Genomic DNA, 23,087 nt, shown 5'->3' with positions numbered 1-23,087 from the left:
CTCTGATAATATACAGTGGTCCCTCGATTTTCGCGGGTTTGAACTTCGCGAAACGGTTATACCACGGTTTTTCAAAAATATTAATTAAAAAATACTTTGCCTTTTCCCCCCCTATACCACAGTTTTTCCCGCCCGATGACGTCATACGTCATCGCCAAACTTTCGGCCGCCTTTAATAAATATATTTTTTAATAAACTTTAATAAATAAATATGGTGAGTAATAATCTAAATGGTTGCTAAGGGAATGAGAAATTGCAGTTTAGGGGTTTAAAGTGTTAAGGGAAGGCTTGTGATACTGTTCATAGCCAAAAATAGTGTATTTACCGGTACTTCCGCATCTCTACTTCGCGGAAATTCGACTTTCGCGGGCGGTCTCGGAACGCATCCCCCGCAAAAATCGAGGGAACACTGTACTGCTAAAAAAAAAAGTGAACACTCAAAGAACACAATATAACTCCAAGTAAATCAAACTTCTGTGAAATCAAACTGTCCACTTAGGAAGCAACACTGATTGACAACAAATTTCACATGTTGTCAGCACATTCAACTTTGTACAGAACAAAGTATTCAATGAGAATATTTCATTCATTCAGATCTAGGATGTATACTTTGGATGTTCCTTTTATTTTTTTGAGAAGTGTATAAACCATTTTCTTTTTGGAAGTTGTTTTTTATTGGATCCAATGAAACTAGGAAAAAGAAACTTAAATCCCATTACCTTCAATGAAATTCAGCGATATCTAGGTTTATTCTCTTGACAGGATATTCATTTTTTGTTTTATGCAAATAATTGCAGCAATTAATCTTACATTCTATTATTTAGAGTCCCCCACTTTAGAGTGTATTAAAGATTCAAATGAATGTGCCTAATCTCTCATATAACTGAATACTACAAAAGATAAGTACATAGTAAGTGACACTTGGCTTATCCAACTCCTTATAAGAAGTCAACACTAAAAAAAAAATGAAATCACATAAAAACTGGTACTACTTATCCTTTGGCATTGCAAAAACATTAACTGGGAAACTTTTTAATACCAGAAAACATATTTCCACTATGAGAGCTTTAAAGGTAAAGGTTCCCCTGCACATGAATGCTACTTGTTTCTGGCTCTAGGGGGTGATGTGTATCTCAATTTCTAAGCTGAAGAGCCAGCGCTGTCTGAAGACATCTACATGACTAAAGTCGCATGGAGCGCTGTTACCTTCCCAGAAAAGTGGTCCCTATTTTTCTATATGCATTTTTATGTGCTTTCGAACTACTAGGTTGGCAGAAGCTGGGACAAGTAACAGGAGATCACTCCGTTATGTGGTGCTAGGATTCGAACTGCTGAACTGCCGACCTTCTGATCAACAAGCTCAGTGCCTTAGCCACTGAGCCATCGCATCCTTATGAGAGCTTTAGAGCAGTGTTTCCCAACCTTGGCAACTTGAAGATATTTGGACTTCAACTCCCAGAATTCCCCAGCCAGCTGTCTGGGGAATTCTGGGAGTTGAAGTCCAGATATCAAGTTGCCATGGTTGGGAAACACTGCTTTAGAGAACCCTTATTTTTGCTTTCATGACTGGTGGATGAGAAAGGAGAACAAGCTATGAAAACACAGGATTCATACAAAACTTTCAAGCTTTCATTTTGACAAGTACCTAAGAACTGGGTCATATGCTATATTAAGATACTGGAATAATTCATTCCAAGCTAGAAAAAACAAATGCTCATTTTTCTCCTCAGAGAAAAATTACCTCATGTTGATTGATGGCAACTTATATTTATTTTCAAACTGAAGGATGCTTGGCCTTGAAGCATTAACCCTTAAGTTACCCGAGTCTGTGGACAAGGGCAGCATAGAAATAGAACAAAATAAAATAAATAAAATAGAAATAAAAGTTTATGTATACCTTGTGCTATCTCCTATATGCCTCCAATATTATTTATTTATTTAAAATGTGTATATGGTCATCTATCTTCAACAATTCTGAGCAGCTCTCAACATAATCTTTAAAAAACCCATAAAACAGTAAAAAAATGATCGGATAAAAATAAAAGCTTTAATTATCTCCATAAGATGATCCTCAGCAAGCTACAATGGCCCTTGTTTCATTCCTTTCTGTCCTATCCTGACTAAAAAGCCGGGTCTTGATGGCTTTCCCAAAAGCTAAAATGAAGAAGGCCTTTCGTTGAATTATTGGGCAGAGGGCATGGGATAGCCATGGTAAAAGCATCCTTCTGAAGCCCTAAGTGGAAGGATTTCATGGAAAAGATCTAGAGCAGGGGTGTCGAGCTCGTGTTGTCATGCGATGTATCACACCTTCCCCCCCTTTGCTAAACAGGGGGTGGGCATGGCCAGGGTATGACACATCTGGTCAGCAGGCTGCAAGTTTGACACCCCTGATCTAGAGTGTGCCTACTGCATATAGTGGAGAGGCAGATATTCTTAGATAGAGGTGGTTCTGCAAATAACCAGGTCTCCTGCTGCGTAGGGCTTTTAAGATAACCAGTACTTCCTAATAGTGAGGACAATTAACCAGAAGTTGTAGGGGCTTCATCACTGAAGGTTTTAAAGAAAAGAATGAACAGCCACCTATCTGAAATTGTTAAATTGGACTCAGAGAGAAACTGGAAGCAAGTGCAAGCCATAGAGGTATAGGCAAATCTGTTAACCCCTAATACCATGCAAATCACTGAATTCTGGACCAGGGGCAACTTTCAAGTGGCCTTCATGGGCAGCCCTATGTAAAGTGCATTCCACTAATCCAAACGGGAAGTGACTCAGGCAAAAATGATCACGAGCAAGCTCTCTCAGTCCAGGAAAGGAGGCAATTGGTGTACAAGATGGATCTGTGTAAAGCCTTCCCCCCCCCCCCTCCCCAACCAGTCACAGCTGCCACTTGCTGGTCAATCAGAAGCTATGAGGACATGCAAACTGTGGAGGGGAGTGCAAGCTGGTTCAAGCAAGGTATTAGTACCACATTATAAAGTCTTAGTAAGGCTACATCTGGAATACTGCATCCAATTTTGGACACATTACAAAAAGATGTGTGAAGAACAGCAACTAAGATGATTAAAGGTCTTGAGGCAAAAACATGAACTACGGTTGCAAGAACTGGATATGGCCGTCTAGAGAAAAGAAGGACTAGGGGTGACATGATAGCAGTATTCCAGTATCTGAGGGGCTGCCACAAAAAAGAGGGGGTTCAACTTATTTTCCAAAGCACCAGAAGGCAAGACAAGAAACAATGGAGATGGAAACTAATCAAGGAGAAAAGCAATCTGGAATTAAGAAGAAACTTCCTAATGGTGAGGACAATTAACCAGTGGAACAGCTTTCCTTCAGAAGTTGTAGGGGTTTCATCACTGGAGGTTTTTAAGAAAAGAATGGACAGCCAGCTATCTGAAATCTAATGAGGGGCCAAAAACCACTTCATCTTGCAAAGCTTGATGGACAGCAGACAGTGCTGTCACCACAGACAGAAATAATTAGCTTGTATTAAGACATATTTAAGACATTGCATTAGGAGAATTGTAGTTAGATTGCACTCTGGGCAGTATAGTTTTATGTGACCACATCTGTATATACCTATTGACTCTGACCAGGGATGAGGGGTAATTGGAGAGAGCATTCCAGTGGGTTCTTTGTTATTCACTAAGTAAGCTAGCATGTAGAAACAACATGTAGGACTGGGGACGATTCAACCTCCTTTTACCTGCACAATGGAAAAGATTACACTGCAGAGGAATCACATCATAATTATGAGTTATTGTGTGGATGCATGTAATAAAATAATCTGATATCTCGTTGTGCTGAGTTATCTTACTGGGAAAAGTTCATCTCATACCAGCAGACTATTACAGCCTTCAGGGACTTGGGACAGGACCATAACAAGCCAGGGAAAAAATGTATCACTGAGTATCCATGAGCTGGAGGGGGGGGGGCGCAGGCCACTGAAGCTGACTGTAGATCTGTAGGTCAAGCGGTTCAAATCTCATCACCAGCTCAAGGTTGACTCAGCCTTCCATCCTTCCGAAGTGGGTAAAATAAGGGCCCGGATTGTGGGGGCAATAGCCTAGCTCTATTAAAAAAGTGCTATTGGTAACATGTTGTAAGCCGCCCTGAGTCTAAGGAGAAGGGCGGCATAAAAAATCGAATAAATAAATAAAATAAATAAATAAATCCTCAGCAGGCTGATGACACCACATCCCATGCTGTCACATAACCATAGGCAGCAGTTTCATTTAGATGTTAAAGAGGAGATAGAAAATACCCAGGCATTGAGGCTCCTGACATGCAGGGGTTCAGAAAATGACCTTTCTTGTTTACATATTGGAACCAGAAAAATGAGGGTTTTGCACTTCCCTCAAATAAAAATGCTGGGAACCATATCACATAAAACCTTACCTTAATTTTTCTCTACTTGAAAACAAGCATCTAATTCTGAAACAGATATGCCAGAGAAACAATGCAAAAAAGTCAACATCACCATAGCTGGCATTAAGAATTTACTTTTTTCTTCTATGCATAATGTTGTCAGTTCAGTCAGCTTCTTCACAGTATTGGTGGTATTGTAGCAAAGACGAGAATTGTGGGAACAAGCCAAACAAAAGCAAGACTTTGTTTAAAATCATTTAATTAATTAGTCTTTTCAGTAATAAGCGTAATAGATAATAGAATAGATTACCATCATTCAACTATTTACACCTTTTTTTAAAACTTTAGCTTCAAAAACAGGCAGCTGAAAAGGTTACATAGCAGTATCTCTTTGCAAGAAACTCAGTGAGATCCGGCTTCTTCTCCTAGAACTGTGTGCAATCAGGCTTCTGTCATTTCAACTGTCCAGCTGACGATACACTGAGGAATTATGAACTGTTTTTCCTGGATGACTTCAAAAATGAAATAGCAAACTTTAGTTCCATTACATACTGAGATCATTAGAAAAGGATGCAATTTTGTGGAAACCGAACTCTCCTCCTTTGCTGGCATAACAAGCGGCATTAAGACAACTTCACACCAATTTTATTCTGCTCTTTCTTCATTAACCGCTGAACTTCTTTCTCCATTTTCTTCCTTTGTTGCTCAGCTGCCCGTTTTTCTCTTTCTGCCATTTTCTGCTGCCTGAAATTTCACAGAAAATACAGAATTAAATGCTCCTCAAGTAACTCAAGATCATACAATATTGCAGGAACTTCCTGGTCTCACCAGTACTGATTTTGCTTATATTCAGCATGGGAATGGATTACCAAATACCTAAACTGTACAAATGATCCAAATAATCCATCAGAAGGTAGATTAAGTAGAGTACCATTTCATTTTAAAAGTAGAATAATTATTGCTTATTAAGCTACCAAGGTACGAAATGGTAAACTGAGCTCTATTGACATAACTTCCTGGGTTCAGTGATCAGCATCCTGCAGGACAAAATGGAACTCCTCCTTCCGGCAATTGAATGGATCACAGTATGCCCAGTTTTCTACAGGTGTTCTTAATAAGCTTATATGTTATCCAACATTTAGGGGGTTGCTATAAAAACTATTATTTGAGGAATCTGATCCTTTCTACCATAATGTAGGCAGTGTTTGTTACTTTTTCACCTGGAAATTACATTTCCAAAATACACTTTCAAAATTATTTTGATAATGACATTTTAATGCAATTATGCATCACTATTAATTTGAAATATGATGTGTTCTATATTTGGGACTCAGTTATATATCATTTTTTATTGTTTTACAAATAATTCAAGGGAGAGAACATATCCACCACACCTTCCTCCTCCTGTTTTCCCCATTTTGAGATGGGTTGGGCTGAGACAGAGTGACTGGTTTAAAATCACCAAAATAGAAAAATACACTTTTTGTTACTCATTTCCACCAGTGGTTCTTTTCATCACTAACTCTATGGGAGTGGAGTTGGATATTGTTCCAAGAAATACTTAGGCAGCACTAGAAGATACAGGTAGTCTTCAACTCACAATCATTCATTCATTCAACAACTATTTAAAGTAACACTAGGACTGAAAAAAAAGTGATTTACAACCAGTCTTTGAATTTATGACCAATAGTCACATGATCAAAATTTCAAGTTCTTGATAACCGGCATGTGTTTACAACAACGGCAGTGTCCTGGGGTCAAGTGAGCACCATTTACAATCTTCCCAGTGGATGTCTGACAAGCAAAGACAATGGAGGGATTTAGATTCATTTAAGACAATGTGATTAGCTTAACAAGCTTGGCAAAAGGTCTTAAAATCAAGTGGAACTAACTTAACAACCACATTGCCTAGCAACAGAAGTCCCAATTCCAATTATGTTTGTAAGTCAAGACTACCTGTACAGAGGGCCACTCACTATTATGGCCCAAATTCTCAAATCAGCCTCTCCAAACACCTGTTGTTGTTGGATTATAATTCCTATTATCTCCACATGGCCAATTATCAGGTAGGATCAGAGTTGTAACCCCACAACTGTAGAACCAAGAAAATACTTTTTTTTTGGGGGGGGGGGGGGGGGGGTACACGGCATATATTAGAATGCACAACCAGAATCTAGTGATAATGGCAGTTTGCATGGTCTTAAAGGGTAAGCATACAGGAAGATGCTATTTAAGGACAATAACTGCCATAGCTGTTTACCCCTTTCTGAATGATAGGCAACATGCCAACATTTTGAACTTCCCAAATGCAACCAGTTGGTAACTGCAACAGTTGGGTGGGCTAAACAGGCATATGATATATCAGGGCTGGTCTTATGTTTTCTCTGAAATTAGGAACAAATGTTCTCCAAAGCCAAGGATATTATTAACTTTGTTAATAAGAGGTAAACTCAATGTAATATTATGTTGATAAAACACTTTTAAGAGTTAAAATGGCCATTTGTTCATTTACAAAATTTAAAAGGCCACTCAGCTCATACTCATTTATGATTGTGAGCAGAATATATCAGTTACAATAAAAAGCAATTAAAATCACATGAACATAATATAAAAGCCATTTCCTAAACCACAACAATATGCATATTGGCTTTGTTATATAACAACTACCACAACACTTTACTGAAAATTTAATTCCTTCTATTGAAGAATAACAAATTAAGCATCAATTGGTTAACAGTAACCTGATACTTGAAACACAAGTTGATTATGGAATTCAATATAATTTGGAAACCATACAATGCCATGTTCTTTTTTTTAAAAAAAATACATGTTCATATTAATGTTTGTTTTGACTTGCTTATTCCCTGTCTTTTCTACCATGTTCTTAAATGCTCATTAAAATAAAAATAACTCCCTTTTGGGATTTGTGGGTTTTTTTTTTCCAGATTTGTTTTCAAAGCATACTGTCTTTGCAGAAACAATAAATTTCAGCTTTTTAACTTGATTCCACCATGGCAAAGATCTCACATAATATCTAGCATTAAAAGACAGACAGCAATATCCAAGGAATGCCTTCTATCCGGGACTCTAAAAGACAATGTTAGCTGTGCGCTGAGCCCTCTGCTGGCTTGCTAAAAGATTTTGTCCCTTGTTTTTAATGAGGAACAATAGTTCAGGGATACATTATTACACTCCCATAAGCTATTTTCTCTTAAGGTGACCAACATTATCAGAGTGTAGAAGAGAAATAAACCAGAGAAATTAAAGGCATGAGAAGAGGAAAGGAAGTATAATTAAAACTAATTTAAACCAATTCCATTCATAATATATATCGGTATTTTGTAAACCTATCAAACTATCCACCTTTTAACACCATGGCATATTTCATACTCAGCCTTTTTTTCCAGATCTCATAAATTATATCTAACCACATCTTCTTGGTCTTCCTCTTCCTTTTAACCTACTGTATTTTTTTTGGACTAAAACATACTGGTGTATAAGGCACACCAATATTTCTAAGAGATAAGTAAGAAAAAAAAGTTTTTGTCCTCCACAGCCCCCAGGAACATACTGCAGGCCTCCCAAACCCTATGTGTGCTCAGTTTTTCACAAAAAAAGGCTCATTTTCTTGAAAAATGGGGCAACAGAAAGTTTGAGAGGCCTGCAAAGTGCTTCTGGGAAAGACAAAAGAAAAAACGGCCTATTTTTGTCCAGTTTATGAAAAAACGGAGGCATTTTTGCCTTCTCCCAGCTCTGAGAAACACTCAGTGGGCCTCCCAAACCCCTGTGTCCCCAGGTTATTTTGTAAAAACAGCCCTGTATTTCATACATTTTTGCAAAAAAAAAACAGGGCATACAGAGGGTTTGGAAGATCTGCAGAGTGCTCCTGGGGGCTGGGGAAAGGCACCAGTTTTTGCAAAAAATGAGCAAAAAACAGGCCATGATTTTCAAAAATGGGGGCATTTTTTGCCTTCTCAATCCCCAAGAACACTCTGCAGGCCTCCCAAATCCTCTGCATGCCCCATTTTTCACAAAAATGGGACGCGGGGGCTTCAGGAGGCCAAAAATGGCTGTACAGTAGTACCTCTAGATACGAGTTTAATTCGTTCCAGAAGGGAGCTTGTATGTCGAACAACTCGTATCTGGAACAAATGACTTTAGACTTTGTTTTTCCCCTCCGAGATAACCAGAAGCAAGGATTCTTGTGCCACCTAATGGACGCTCGGCTCGTATCCCGAATTTGAGCTCGGGTCTCGAAAAGAAATTTCTCTCCCCTCGTGGCTCATATCTTGGAATACTCGCATGTGGAGCAGCTCGTATCTAGAGGTACTACTGTATTTGGTGTATAAGACACAACAACATTTCCACCCTCTTTTAGGAGTGAAAAAGGTACGTCTTACACTCCGAAATAAATACTGTGATATTTATAATTCCTTGATATATTTCTTCTACAATAGGATGCTCATTTTTTCTCCTTATATGACCAAAGCATCTCAATCCATATTTGAGTCTATTCATTCTTGGTGGTCTTTTTTCTGTTGTACCACATAGATTTCTTAATCACACTATTCCTATTCTATTCAAGTTACTGGTTATATATCTCCTGTCATAAGCAAGTTTCACTTTCCTATAATGAACTGGGCAGAAGCAAGTTTCTGTGCTTCTTTCAATAATTATACATTCCTTGAACTAGGTATATACCTACTCTCTTTCTGTTTGCCACATAGGAAAAAGGAGAGAACGTGGTACCAGAGAGTGTTAAGAAGTATCTTATCAAATGGTCATACAGATTTTGTAAATCGTTAAAATTTCCTACTGTCAGCTAGGAGATGTATCTCCATAGCATCGAGATAAAAACATCATTTAAGTATTTCAACAAAGCGGAACCCAACACTTTCACTTCGGAATACAGTGATCCCCCGCTCGTTGCGAGGGTTCCGTTCCAGGACCCCCCGCAACGAGCGGGTTTTCGCGAAGTAGCGCTGCGGAAGTAAAAACACCATCTGCGCATGTGCAGATGGTGTTTCTAACTTCCGCAGCGCTAGCGAGGAGCCGAAGATTGGGGGCGGCGCGGGTGTTTTAAAACGTCGCCGCCGACATGGGGGGCTCGCTAGCACCCCCGAACCCCCAACCCGGGTTTGGGGGGGTGCTAGCAAGCCCCCCATGTCGGCGGCGACGTTTTAAAACACCGGTGCGGCTTTCCAATGAGTCCCGAAGACAAACGCGGAAGTTTGACGTTTGTCTTCGGGACTCATTCGGCCGGCTCCGATCGTTTTAAAGCAGGTGCGCCGTTCTCCGCTGACTCCTAGCGAACTTCCCCGCTTTAGAAGTCAGCGGAGAACGGCGCGCCTGCTTTAAAACGCGCGCCTGCTTTAAAACGCGCGCCGTTCTCCGCTGACTCCTAGCGAACTTCCCCGCTTTAGAAGTCAGCGGAGAACGGCGCGCCTGCTTTAAAACGCGCGCCGTTCTCAGCTGACTCCTAGCGAACTTCCCCGCTTTAGAAGTCAGCGGAGAACGGCGCGCCTGCTTTAAAACGCGCGCCTGCTTTAAAACGCGCGCCTGCTTTAAAACGATCGGAGCCGGCCGGGCGAAGGGCGAAGGGCGAGCGGGTGGGCGAGCGGGTGGGCGGGCGAAGGGCGGCCGAGCGGGTGCTGGGGGGGGCTTCGCCCTCCCGCCAGCAAGAGGGGGAAGACCCAGGGAAGCCGCCCAGCAGCTGATCTGCCCGGCGCCATCTACGCATGCGTGCCCATAGAAAAAAGGGCACGCATGCGTAGATGGTATTTTGACTTCCGGGTTCAAAATTCGCAAATTACCCTGTTCGCAATGGTTGGGGACGCAATAACCGGGGGATCACTGTAGCTTTTACTGGGGCAAAAAGGGAGTCTTCAAAATAAATAAAAAATGTGAAAAAAATATAGAACATTTTTTTTCTTTGTCCCACCTCTCACTTTTGCCATGCACCAGTCTCATGAGGAAATGGTAGCAGTCAAAATTTTGCATCCTTAATGCACGGGAATGTAGCCTTAGCAAATAATATGCAACTTTATACTGTAGCTAAATGTTAAATAATAACTGATCAAGGATTTCCCATTGACTTGAGTATTCTACATGTAAAGCTTATTTTACTGAGCTTAAAGGCTGCTCCAATTACAAACAACTCCAACTGGGATATATCCCAACCTCCATAAATTGAGTTAAAAACAATACAATAAAAAGATAAGACATGGAAAATTAAGTTCAATTCTTGCTATAAGCAAGATGTTCTCCACTCATGCTTTGCCTACTTGCTAGGTTTCATATAAATCTGTTTTACCATCATAAGCTCTTGGAAACAGAATTGGGACAATAATTAGAAGGCTATCTAATATTTGAAAATATTATTATTCTACCAGCAACAGCACTCTTTAAGAGTGAAGGGTTGGTAAACAGAAAAGGTGTGAATTAGCAGCACCAACAGCTGACATGGTTTGGCAGCAAAAGGCATGGCACATCTATGTCAAGGATGGCAGAAATCCTCGCCAATCATTTTCAGATCCAGATGAAGTGATTAACTGCAGTTTCTTCAAAGGAAATGAGGAGATTTAGAGCAGGTTTGCACTGTGAACCTATTCATATTTTTCAGAATAAAAATCTAATTCAAGTTCAAATCTTAAATTAACTCTGCTCCTATGCTCGAGTCGATATGACCCGAAATGAAATTTGAGACCGTGTAGATTATTTGTCATGCGGATCTGAAACTTGTGATTGATTGACTTTTCCAATATGAGTATGAGGGGTTTTTTTGTTTTGTTTACTTTTTGCTACATACACCCAAAACAATGCAAGTGTATAGTAAATGCGAACACAACAGCAGGGTTAAGGCTGTTAAATAAAAAGGAAAATTAAAGATCCTAATGTCCTCTTACCACCATGTCAGGAAAGAGGGAACAACATTCACATGACAACTTCATTGATCATTTGTCATTATATCCAGATGTAGTCACAGTGAACCCTATCTGAATCATGATGGATGGAAAAATTATAATAATTACAGGATTTGGTAAAGGTACCTCAGAACTTCTTCTGCTTGCCAGGAAGCATCTTCTTCTTCTTCCCAAGCATTTCTGTTTTCCTGCCATGTCTCTAAGTCTCCTAGTTCTGGCTGCAAATGAAAATTAATTAATATGTTCAAAACACTGTTCCATGCTACCGAGTAATTATTCTAATAAATTACTACAATTCAAATTCTGGAAAACATAACTACCTATACTTGGAAAGCACTGAAAGAAGACTTATAGACAGCAATTTTCTCTGAATGAATTCACTGTAATACAGAAAAAAACCTAGTGTGTGTGTGTTTGTGGGTGTGTAGTATATATACAGTGATACCTCGTCTTACAAACCCCTCGTCATACGAACTTTTCGAGATACGAACCTGGGGTTTAAGATTTTTTTGCCTCTTCTTCTGAACTATTTTCACCTTACGAACCCACCGCCGCCACTGGGATGCCCTGCCTCTGAACTTACGTTGCCAGGCGAAGGCTCTCCTCGTTGGGAAACCCCACCTCCGGACCTTCCATTGCCAGTGAAGCACCCGTTTTTGCTCTGCTGGGATTCCCCTGAGGCTCCCCACCATGGGAAATCCCACCTCCGGACTTCCGTGTTTTTGTGATGCTGCAGAGGAATCCAGCATTGCAAAAACACCGAAGTCCGGAGGTGGGGTTTCAAGGACTTCAGTGTTTTTGCGATGCTGCAATTTCGCTGAGGCTTCCCTCACTGGGAAACCCCACCTCCGGACTTCCATTGCCAGCGAAGCGCCCGTTTTTGCGATGCTGGAATTCCCCTGCAGCATCGCAAAAACACAGAATTCTGGAGGAGGGGTTTCCCATGGAGAGGAGCCTCAGGGGAATCCCAGTAGTGCAAAAACGGGCGCTTCGGCTGGCAAAAGGGGTGAATTTTGGGCTTGCACACCTTAAGCGCTTTTCTACTGATTCCTATGGGAAACATTGTTTCGTCTTACGAACTTTTCACCTTATGAACCTCGTCCTGGAACCAATTAAGTTCGTAGGACAAGGTATCACTGTATTATTCAATACCATCAAACATTTCTAAATTTTCACATAACTTAAGGCTTTATTAGATTATAGTTATCAATCTGTTTTGCCTATAGCTAAAAAAAACAAAAACAAAACCCAACAACTAGCATTTCTTCTCTAAAACATTCTGGAAATTACACATACAAAAAATATTTGTGATAAAGAAGTTACTTACAGATTGGTGAATAAAAGGAACATCTGGTGTAGCTGCTAGTCTACTTGAAAATCCAGCATTACCATCCTGGTTGCCAAAATTTAAAGGTTCACGTTTTTTAACAATGATCTGAAAAGTATGGATTGAAAATAGTAATTTGCAATATTACTATTATTAACAACTAAAACTGGAAACTTGTTAACCCAACTACAAAATTGATGTCACACAACAATGCCATGTTCGCTGTTTCACAGATGTCAACTTACATTTCTGGCCAGTGCCAAGAGGAGCAGTGGGCCTGAACCTTGAAAGTTTTCCATCACTTTTTTCAATCAACCAAAGTATCCTTAGTTCTGTCAGCTCAATTGTTTGATTTTTAATTAGTGACTTGGAAGTGGAATTGGCTGTAAGAACATCTCCTCTTTCTTTCCATGCTACTCTTCTGATATAGCTCCTCTTAGGGCTCTTAGACTAACAGTTTTAGACTATAAAACCAGGCATTGTAGCAGAAATACAGAAAACTATTTTTAGTGTTGCCTTTGGACACCAAGAGTTTGCATGCTAAACACAGTCATCCAATCAGGATTATTAAAAGCAGGAGGCAAAAAATGAGGATGAGGCGAACAAAAGATGAGGGATCTTTTTGTGCTTGAGGGCCCAAGGCTGCTTCCTCCTTTGCCTTCACTACCATTAAACCACTACTCTCTTCTCTTTTCATTTTTGGCCACAAGGTGTCAGCCATCATTCCTAAACTAAGTTTAACTCCTGCTTGTAAGTGAATATGGAAATCACTGCTTTTATTACATTTTCCCCCAACTCTTAGGTATGGATGACAAGGGAAAAAGTAGTTCGTTTAAAAGTAAGAGCAAATACTTCTGTTTCAAATGGTCCAATGTTGGTTTCAAAAGCTTAGCCAATTATCCCACTCTGAAGATCAGAGTTCTCAGAATTCTATAACCTGAAATGTGTTATCTTTGTATACACACTAATTACATGAAATAACCCTACTGCCTACTAACTATAAGGGATAGGTCTGAAGCAAATTGAAGCAAAGCACTTTGACTCTGCACATATAGGCTTGTCCAACTGCTTGATGGAATGAGGTGGGGCTTTACCACAGCATCAGTCAGAAAGAAGTTGGCATGCAATCCTGCAGAACCTTCAAACAGAAATGTATAACCTCGCTCAATCCACATAATTTAAGTCATATGTAGTAACTAGTTTTGGTTTCAAACTTTCTTCTTTAACCACATCCTTGATTAAAACTATAAGGCCCAACATATAAAATCATTAAAATGACTGGGAAATTATGTTAACATAATATAGATCGTTCAATATGATTAAGTTTCAAATGCAAAGCAGAAAGGAGAAAATAATGTCAATTATGTCTTTGCTAAATATATATCCTGTTGTACTCTCAAAAGATACAAACAAAAAATTCAGGAAACTTTGGGTAGAAATGAAGTTTCTGAAGAGAGAAAATTATTGCCTGCTTTGGCAGTTTTCAATCATATTCAAGTCTATGATGATACATTTAAATTGCTCAAAATGCTGTACTGTTACTGAATATGATCATTTTTAAAGTATAGTATTTAATTACATAAGCCAGTGGTCCCCAAACTACGGCCCGCGGGCCACATGCGGCCCACTGAGGCCATTTATCCGGCCCGCCAGTGAGTGACAAGAGCACAGGGGAAAGAGAGAGCAAAAGAAAGAAAAGGGAAAGAGAGGGAGGGAAGGAGAAGTGGAGAGGAATGAGAGAGGGAAGGAAGGAAAGAGAAATGGAAGGAACAAGGAAGGAAGGAAGGAAGAATGAAATGAATGGAGGGACAGAGGAAGGAAGAACTGTTTGGGGGGGGGTAATTTTTTTAAATTTTTCTCTCAATATACATTCAAACAACACAGTGTACCATCTAATTTTCCATGAATAAAATGCGGTATTTTGTTAGTAACTAATATCAATCATCAAAAAAGTTGCAAAAGGTTTTTTTTTTCTAATTTTGTCATCCAGTTACATTCATTTTCTTTTAATTAAATTCCCTCCTTAATGTTCCTTCAAAAAGTGCAACACCAATTATATTTCTAACTTATTAACCATTATGCCAAAGTGCTTCCTTCTTTCTTTATACATTTTTCATAAGCCAAGAAAACCTTGTATAGCCAATCAGATGTTAACAAAAGAAAATTAAAAACAAAACATAAACATGTATGAATTTCAGATCCTCTCCCCTCTAAATAGTACGTTCCCATTTTGTTTTTTACTTTAAAACAAGGTATGTTCAGTGTGCATAGGGATTTGTTCATAGTTTTTTTATATAGTCCGGCCCTCCAACAGTCCGAGGGACAGTGAACTGGCCCCCTGCGTAAAAAGTTTGGGGACCCCTGACATAAGCTATCTAACTGAGCCACAGATAGAAATCAATTTTCACTGCTAAATAATGACCACATTAGAAAGAAGTATAAAAGATTTTAGACTGTTGTGAGAATTCTGAAAACATACTTTCTGTGTTTTCCTTATTGTTGGTGCCATGTCCTTAAAATAATCAGGCTCCATTTCTTCCAATCCATTTTGTTGAGGGGCCACGTTGCCATTACCATCTTCAATTTTCACACTTGTAGGGGCATCTTCATCCCATGAAGACCAATCTTCTACTTCTGGCTAAAAAGAAAAGGGAAAGAGTTCCGTTCTTTATTGGCCATCCAATGTTCATAATATATATAACCTATTTTTACTGGGTCATTTGGTAGAAGAACTGGGTTTAAAAATTGATATTCAGACCATTCAATATATTACTTGTTTAGCAACAGACGAAAAATCCACAGTAGTCGGCAAAGTTATTTGGTCTCCACTAAGTTTTCGTCCTCTTCCGGTCCTGAAAAACAAAAAAGTTTCTTCTTAACATGTGGAAAAGTATAGTATATGTTTATAAAATCTAAATCTTAAGAGCAAAGTAACTTCATAAAAACAGAGGAAATGTTAAAAACAAAAACGGGTCTGTCAGAAATGAGAACTACAGTAAGGAAAAATATTCCTGTTCCGATCATCAAATTTTTAAAGAGAAATTACCAGTCCTTTTCTTTTATAAACCAAATAAAATGTTAAGATTTTTTGCTTCAAAGATTATAGCCACCATTGATGCAGCAAAATGCTTACTAAAAAAAGGTAAATATTATTGCATGCCTCTGCATTTGTTCCTGTTGTGATAAAAATTTAAACAAAAATGAATATGTGATTCCTTAGACCCTTAGAAAATGTTTCTAAAATCCATGGAACAGCTTGCCTCCAGAAGTTGTGAATGTTCCAACACTGGAAGTTTTTAAGAAGATGTTGGATAATCATTTGCCTGAAGTAGTGTAGGACTTCCTGCTTAAGCAGGTGTTGGACTAGAAAACCTCCAAGGTCCCATCCAACTCTGTTATTCTATTCTATTCCATTCCATTCTATTCTACCCTATTCTATTCTATTATTTCAGCCACTGTTACTGGAACTCCCAAGATGTGCCGAGGGAATGCCCTGCCCAGTTCTTTAATCTTTAATCCTCCTTGCGAGGGGCTGCCGGAGGCTCTGCTCGGCACCAGGTTAAACCCCAGCAGCAATCCGCAATGCACCGAGTCCACAAAAGGTGAACCGCAAAGTGGCGAGGGATCACTGTATATACTTATTCCTATATCTGTTTAATCAGAATTAGTATCTATAATTCAAGTAACCATTCACAAGCTCTCAAAACAATACAAAACTTAATCTTAGCTAAGTCTAATAATTTGAACATTCTACTGACATTTATAGTTATTGACTTACCTCCTTGCATCCAGTTCAGCAGAAAATACAAATCTGCTGTCTCTCTCCCAGAAATTTGCCCCTTTCAGCTAGTTTCACTTTCAGTTTAGCACTTAGCCTCAAATCAGCTGACAGGAAGCTGATAATGAGTTGCTTGTCTTAACAGGCTCTGTTCTATTTGCTATAAGGAAGTAAATTGCTGGGAGGCAGAGGCCAAAGGGTGGGAGTTGGGCTACACTTGGTGTATAAGCGCAACTAAGTTTTCATTCTCTTTTGGGGGTGTAAAAAGGTCTTATCTGTCTTAAACTCTAATAAATACAGTATATCTCAAGTGTTAAGAGAAAGGGAAATAATATATTCACGCAGGAAAAAGCCACAAAGTCAAATAACATAAAGGACAGTTGGTAATATAATACATTTTTTAAAGACCGCTTTATTATTGTTATAGAAAACAAAATGAATAAGCTTTTTAAAATAAATGTTTGATTTGAAGAGGCCCATTGCTATTGTATCTTCTTTTAAATAGCAGAAAATAACTATACTTCCAGAAAGCCACATCAGTTTTAAAGCTCTGTAAAAGTATAATCTGAAATGTAACAGTGTCCTGTTCAGTATTAAGATAAAGCAGCTGAGTTAAATCTTGATTTAGTCATGTTTGGAGTAGATCTATTTAAATAATTGAGAGGAGTTAGTGTGACTACATTTAAGAAAACTTGCTGGCATTGACATAACGTACATTTTTCCAATTTTTTGCTATTTCTATGGGTCAGGCACACATGCACAGAAATACACAGCAAACAGTGTATATCATCTGTAATGTTTGCTCTTTGCTGAGAGGCAAATTACTGGGAGGCAGAGACAGAATTTTTTTCCTTTGTTTTCCTCCCCCAAAACTAAAGTGCATCTTATACTCCAGCGTGTCTTATACTCTGAAAAATACGGTATATTAATTCAATCAATTACTCATTGTATGTATGCAAAGAAAGAAGCATACACCCATAAAACAGGTTCTTGTATAAATAAAAATTTGTATCAGACTTATTTATTCTTGCTGAAACTAATCACATGACACCGTAGTTACCTTTTTAAGCATTATTATAATAGTATACAAAGATAATAGAATGATTATTGATTATGAGTCCTCGGAGAGCGGTGGCATACAAATCTAATATATTATTATTATTATTATTATTATTATTATTATTATTATTATTATTAAACAATTTTTAAAAAAATCTCAATGCAACATCGAATTACATCACTATTTATTGTTCAATTAAAGAAGAAATTTAACTTCAAACCTTGGGACCGTTTTAAACAGTCTTAAACAAGCTCTCAAGAGGAATGAGGTAGAAATCTTAAGAGGAAAAATCAGAGCAATCTCACATGCAACATTTGATATTTACCTGCAAATTAATCTTTTAAAAAAAGATAGTATTGCTGCCAAGCATGTACAAATTTTAAATAGACGGAACTGTGTAATTGCCATGATGAACGACTTCACCTGGAAAAGAGGAGAAAATGTACTGATAAGCATAATACTACTTCGCAATGGTGGTTGCTTTGCCAGACTTCTAAGAGAAGTCTGTGCATACACTTTAATCCAGCTCCAACCCATAAGTATGACTTCAAATGCATATTACTATCAAAAATCAAAAGGAAAGCATGGTATTGAAGAACATCTAATGCAGCTCACAGTGCTAGTCTGCAGGGAAGTTTGCTATATCCAACTATGCCACTGATTTTTAAGAAATCAAGAATACAAGTGGAATATGGATTCATACTGCGCTAGACCTCAACAAAAACTGTAAGCATCTACAGACATGCAGAGCAATTCAAGAAATGGAAAATATTTTTTTCTCCTGTCAACTTGGGCCAGCAAGTTAGTTGATGCAAGATGCTCAATATATGCCATTATACTGCACTCTTTGTGGTTCTTTTCCAGACCATATTGTGATCTATTCAGTTTCTGTATTCCCATTATAATTTAATAATAATTTATTAGATTTATATGCCGCCCCTCTCCGTAGACTCGTAGACATTAGCTTTCTTTGATATCCCAATTAGGTGCATCATAGTTAATACTAATAAGAATGTGTCTCTGAATTAAAAGGGAAAAACCAAGATTTTAAAAACCCCACAATTTGGATGAAAATTGTTTTGTCCATCTGAGTAGTATATCACAGAGGAAAGTAGAAGATGGATGAATTATTCATCAAATAATTTGATCCTATTCAAATAACAAATTTTGAAAGCTAAATGATACTTTGGTTACAATATGCACTGTATGGCACTGAACGTTGGGCAGCAGCAAGAGGGACCAAAAGCTAGTTCAATGCCATGGAAATGCAAATGCTCTATTGGGTATTGGGCATCTCCTTTCTTGCCATCACATCACAAATGACACCATTCAACAACATTTTGGTGTAGCACCAATTGTAGAGAATATGAGAGAAGGCCAGCTCTGCTGGTATGGAGATGTCCAGAGACCAATACCTTCCAGTCTGCCTATCAACTAGAAGAAGAAAAAGAAGAATCTGAACTTTTGGCTAAAATATTTAAACTGGTCCAATATAATGAACACTGAATTCAAATGTTAGACTTCTTTCAATCTTCTTCCTAGCTTAGATCTCATGCTATGGCGGGTCCACTTAGGCTTCTTTCAATGTTAATTGAAAAGATTGCTTTAAAGCAGTTCAGCAACAGTGTCAAAAACCATGTTATTTCTTAAACACATTGGCAAAGTCTCAAAAAATTATTAGATTGCCTGGCCTCATATATACCTGTATAACACTATTAGTCAAGAAAACAACTACCAATAAAAAGCTGCTCTTATGGAAGCCTGTTTTAAAAATATTATCCAGACCATCAAACAAGTTAGATGACAAAAATTGTTGTTGTCTGATAGTTGGTAGAGTCAAAACTACCAAGATAAATCTTTGCATTGTTTGAAGTAGTTTGTCATTCTAGGGCTGAGAACAAATGACTAGGCCAAGGAGTTTTCTTTGTGCCTAAGGCAGAAGTTACAAGTCTCCTGGCTTTTCCACACTGGGAAAGAACATAGTAAAATATGTTAATTCATGCTTTTACCATTACCAATTTCTTACATTCCATGTCTTAATCATTCATATGCCATGATCATCACCAGGTGGATGACTCTATATTCAACTCAGGCTTTCATATATTATATTTTTTAACAAAACAGAGTAGATCGTTACTAGTCATACACATGCCAATGTATGTGTATAAAGACAGAAACAGTCAGCTATGAGACATTTAGTCTAGTGTGCCACATGAGCAACAAAGTTCTATCTCACTCACATTTCAATAAGGATCATACATCTAGAGATTTACCTACGGATAGCAAGTTAATAATGTGTGTGTGTGTGTGTGTTGCTCACATCCCATCAACCAGCTGGTAAATAGTGGGAAATATAATCAAGAGACTTTTAAAATCACCTTCTAAGGCTTTATTCCCAGGATAACACAATTCCAAATATGTATCTCAGGATTTGAGAGAATGAAATGAAGCTTGCTGAACACGGGCTTCCCCTTCATAAATTGGATCAATAATTTGGACACCAGAGGAATTCAAAATTGAACTAATCAGAGGAGCTAAGTACTCAATATCAACCTCAAAGGCCACTGTGATAATTACAAAAAATAAAAGCTTTGCTCCTTGGGGCAAAAAGTGCTTGGTGAAATGAAAAAAAAAAAGCCAGCATGGCCACAAGCATTGCCATACTAAAATCAGCTTGCATGAGCGAAAGAAAAGGAGAAACTTTTTGTTCTAATATTCACCCTTCTCTTTCCCACACAGGAAAAACAACCAAACCAACCACAGAAACTCCATGGAGATTCTCAGTCATCCAGGTCATGGTTTTCCCAAAGATGCTTCTTTTTTAGAAAGGCAACTGGACTGATTGGTTTTTCTTTGAGGACGTTCCGCTTCTCACCCAAGAAACTTCTTCAGTTCTGATAGGATAGCGGGGAATGGAAGGATTTATGTTCCTTGCAGACAGCTGGTAATTTGAACCCTTTTTTTGGGGGGGGGGGGGGGGAGATATAAATCCTTCCAATCCCCACTATCCTGTCAGAGCTGAAGAAGCTTCTTCTGACATAATAATAAAAGCTTTGGCAAGATGACAAGATAATAGAAAAAAAACTGTGTCTGTTGCAATAAATGACTTTTAGAATTACAGACAATTCACTCAGGGAAAGGGAAAGAAAGGTAGGAGATAGAGGGTGGAGAGGTTGGAGAAGGAAAGGGGAGAGAAAGCTAAAGAAAGTAGAAGGGTGAGGAAGAAGGGAAAGAAAGGTTGAGTGAATAGAAAATGGGAGTTCAGACTGGCAGATATTGATAGTATTTGCATTGAAGTCAAAGCAAGATATTTTTTGTTTTTTGTTTATTAATATGTTTTGCTTTATAAAGTGGTTCTCAACCTTTCTAATGACGTGATCCCTTAATACAGTTCCTCATGTTGTGGTGACCCCCAACCCTAAGTCTAGCATCAATACTCCCAACAGAGTTTTAAGGTGATTGGCAGGAAGGTCAGAGGGACACCCTTACTGTAAACACCTGATTGGTTGGATTGAAAAAAATATGTTCCAAGGCGCCAGAATAGAAGCTTTAGTTCCTAACACCATGGGAAATTTGTCTTTTCCCATGGTCTTAGGCGACCCCTATGAAACAGTCATGAAACAGAAACACCAAAGGGGTCCCGATTCCCAGATTATTATTATTATTATTATTATTATTATTATTATTATTATTATTATTATTAATTAGATTTGTAGGTTGAGAACCATATGGATGTAATTATAAATAAATATACTGCTCAAAAAAAATAAAGGGAACACTCAAATAACACATCCTAGATCTGAATGAATTAAATATTCTCATTGAATATTCCATTTGAACAACTATTCCATTTGCACAAGAGCATGTGAAATGGATTGTCAATCAGTGTTGCTTCCTACCTGGACAGTTTGATTTCACAGAAGTTTGATTTACTTGGAGTTATATTCTGTTGTTTAAGTGTTCCCTTTATTTTTTTGAGCAGTGTGCTTTATTGTCATTGTATGTATATACATAGTATACCCATGCAACGAAATTTGTATGACGCCAAAGACCAATCCCAACATACATCACATCCTCTTTGATGGAAAAAAATAAAAAATAAAAATTTAAACAACAAAAAAAAGAAACCTCTTGGCTAAGAAGTAAAATGTCTTCAAAGAAAAGTCCTCTTGAAAAAAAAATATAAAAATAAAAAGCACCTTTAAGATAACCTAGGAAAAGGGTAAGGAAAGCAAGTAGAATGCTTGGCTGCATAGCTAGAGGTATAACAAGCAAGAGAGAGATTGTGATCCCCCTATATAGAGCGCTGGTAAGACCACATTTGGAATACTGTGTTCAGTTCTGAAGACCTCACCTACCAAAAGATATTGTCAAAATTGAAAGGGTCCAAAGACGGGCTACAAAAATGGTGGAAGGTCTATAGCATAAAACTTATCAGGAAAGACTTAATGAACTCAATCTGTATAGTCTGGAGGACAGAAGGAAAAGGGGGGACATGATAGAAACATTTAAATATGTTAAAAGGTTAAATATAGTTCAGGAGGGGAGTTTTTAATAGGAAAGTGAACACAAGAACAAGGGGACACAATCTGAGATTAATTGGGGGAAATATTATTTTACTTAAAGAGTAGTAGATGCTTGGAACAAATTTCCAGCAGACATGGTTGGTAAATCCACAGTAACTGAATTTAAACATGCCTGGGATAAACATATATCGATCCTAAGATAAAATACAGGAAATAGTATAAGGGCAGACTAGATGGACCATGAGGTCTTTTTCTGCCGTTAATCTTCTATGTTTCTAACCACAGGAAGCTTTACCAGGTAAATTTACAAGTGCACCATGATTTCTCTCTCTCTCTCTCTAAAATTTTCCCTCTAAATTCCTTTGGAAGATACCTGTCCGACACTGCATTCAGTTATGATTTAAATTTTTGGGCCACAGTGGAGGTTTTGTGCTGGGAATATAACGGCTCCCCCCACCATCCCAAAAGGTCCGGGGACAGAAAAGCCACGTTGGACCCTTCCCGAAGGCTTCCTTGGAGGGCAAGGCCGCCCACGTCCGGGATATGCTTGGATGGCCAACCAGCGTTCGCCTCATCAGGACTCCGGCCTGAGGGAGGAGCGGAGGGGAAAGCCAGACCCGCCCGCGCGCTTTCTTCTTCCCCAGCGAGAAGAAGGCGACTCCAAGGAAGGCGACTCTGGGAAAGGCGCGCTCCCCTCGCTCACCTTGTCCAGCGCGAAGGCGAGCGGACGTGGAAGCGAAGGCGGCTCAAGCCGAGGGACAGCCGCTTCCCTCGGCGACCGCGACTCCCCTTCATTCAAAAGAGGATGACGGGCCCCTCCGTCCCAGTCGCGGCTCGTGGCTCCTCCATAGCTTCCCTGGCTACCGGCCACTACCAACTCCACCTTCCTGTCACCCTTAGAAACACCCACACCCCACCTGCATTCGCCTCTTCCGGTCCCGCCCCGACACTTTAAGCCAACCGGAGCTTCGGGCCTCCAGAGAAGGGGCGGGGACAGAAGGGGAAAGGTGCACATTCCTCTGCGCATGCGCACGAAGCTTGAGCCCGCTTGGCCGACGGGAGGGTAAAGATGGAAGGAGAGGGTGAGAGGGTGGAGCTTACGAGGCAT

General features: G+C 38.9%; 1 protein-coding gene across 1 annotated transcript; it reads right to left on the bottom strand.

The window, feature by feature from the left end:
- Positions 1-4,607: 4,607 nt before the first annotated feature.
- On the bottom strand, positions 4,608-22,918 carry EBAG9 (estrogen receptor binding site associated antigen 9). The gene is made up of 7 exons (XM_070748220.1): positions 22,683-22,918; positions 17,779-17,876; positions 15,389-15,467; positions 15,095-15,253; positions 12,616-12,723; positions 11,415-11,506; positions 4,608-5,109 (listed from the first exon to the last, which is right to left on the bottom strand). The coding sequence occupies exons 2-7, from the start codon at positions 17,859-17,861 to the stop codon at positions 4,989-4,991; spliced, it is 642 nt and encodes a 213-aa protein (XP_070604321.1). The 5' UTR covers positions 17,862-17,876; positions 22,683-22,918; the 3' UTR covers positions 4,608-4,988.
- Positions 22,919-23,087: the final 169 nt, after the last annotated feature.

The sequence above is a fragment of the Erythrolamprus reginae genome, chromosome 3 (assembly GCF_031021105.1).
Source record: "Erythrolamprus reginae isolate rEryReg1 chromosome 3, rEryReg1.hap1, whole genome shotgun sequence".
NCBI lineage: Eukaryota > Metazoa > Chordata > Lepidosauria > Squamata > Dipsadidae > Erythrolamprus > Erythrolamprus reginae.
The sequence above is the reverse complement of the archived record's forward strand: the minus strand, read 5'-3'. Positions and strand labels throughout refer to the sequence as shown.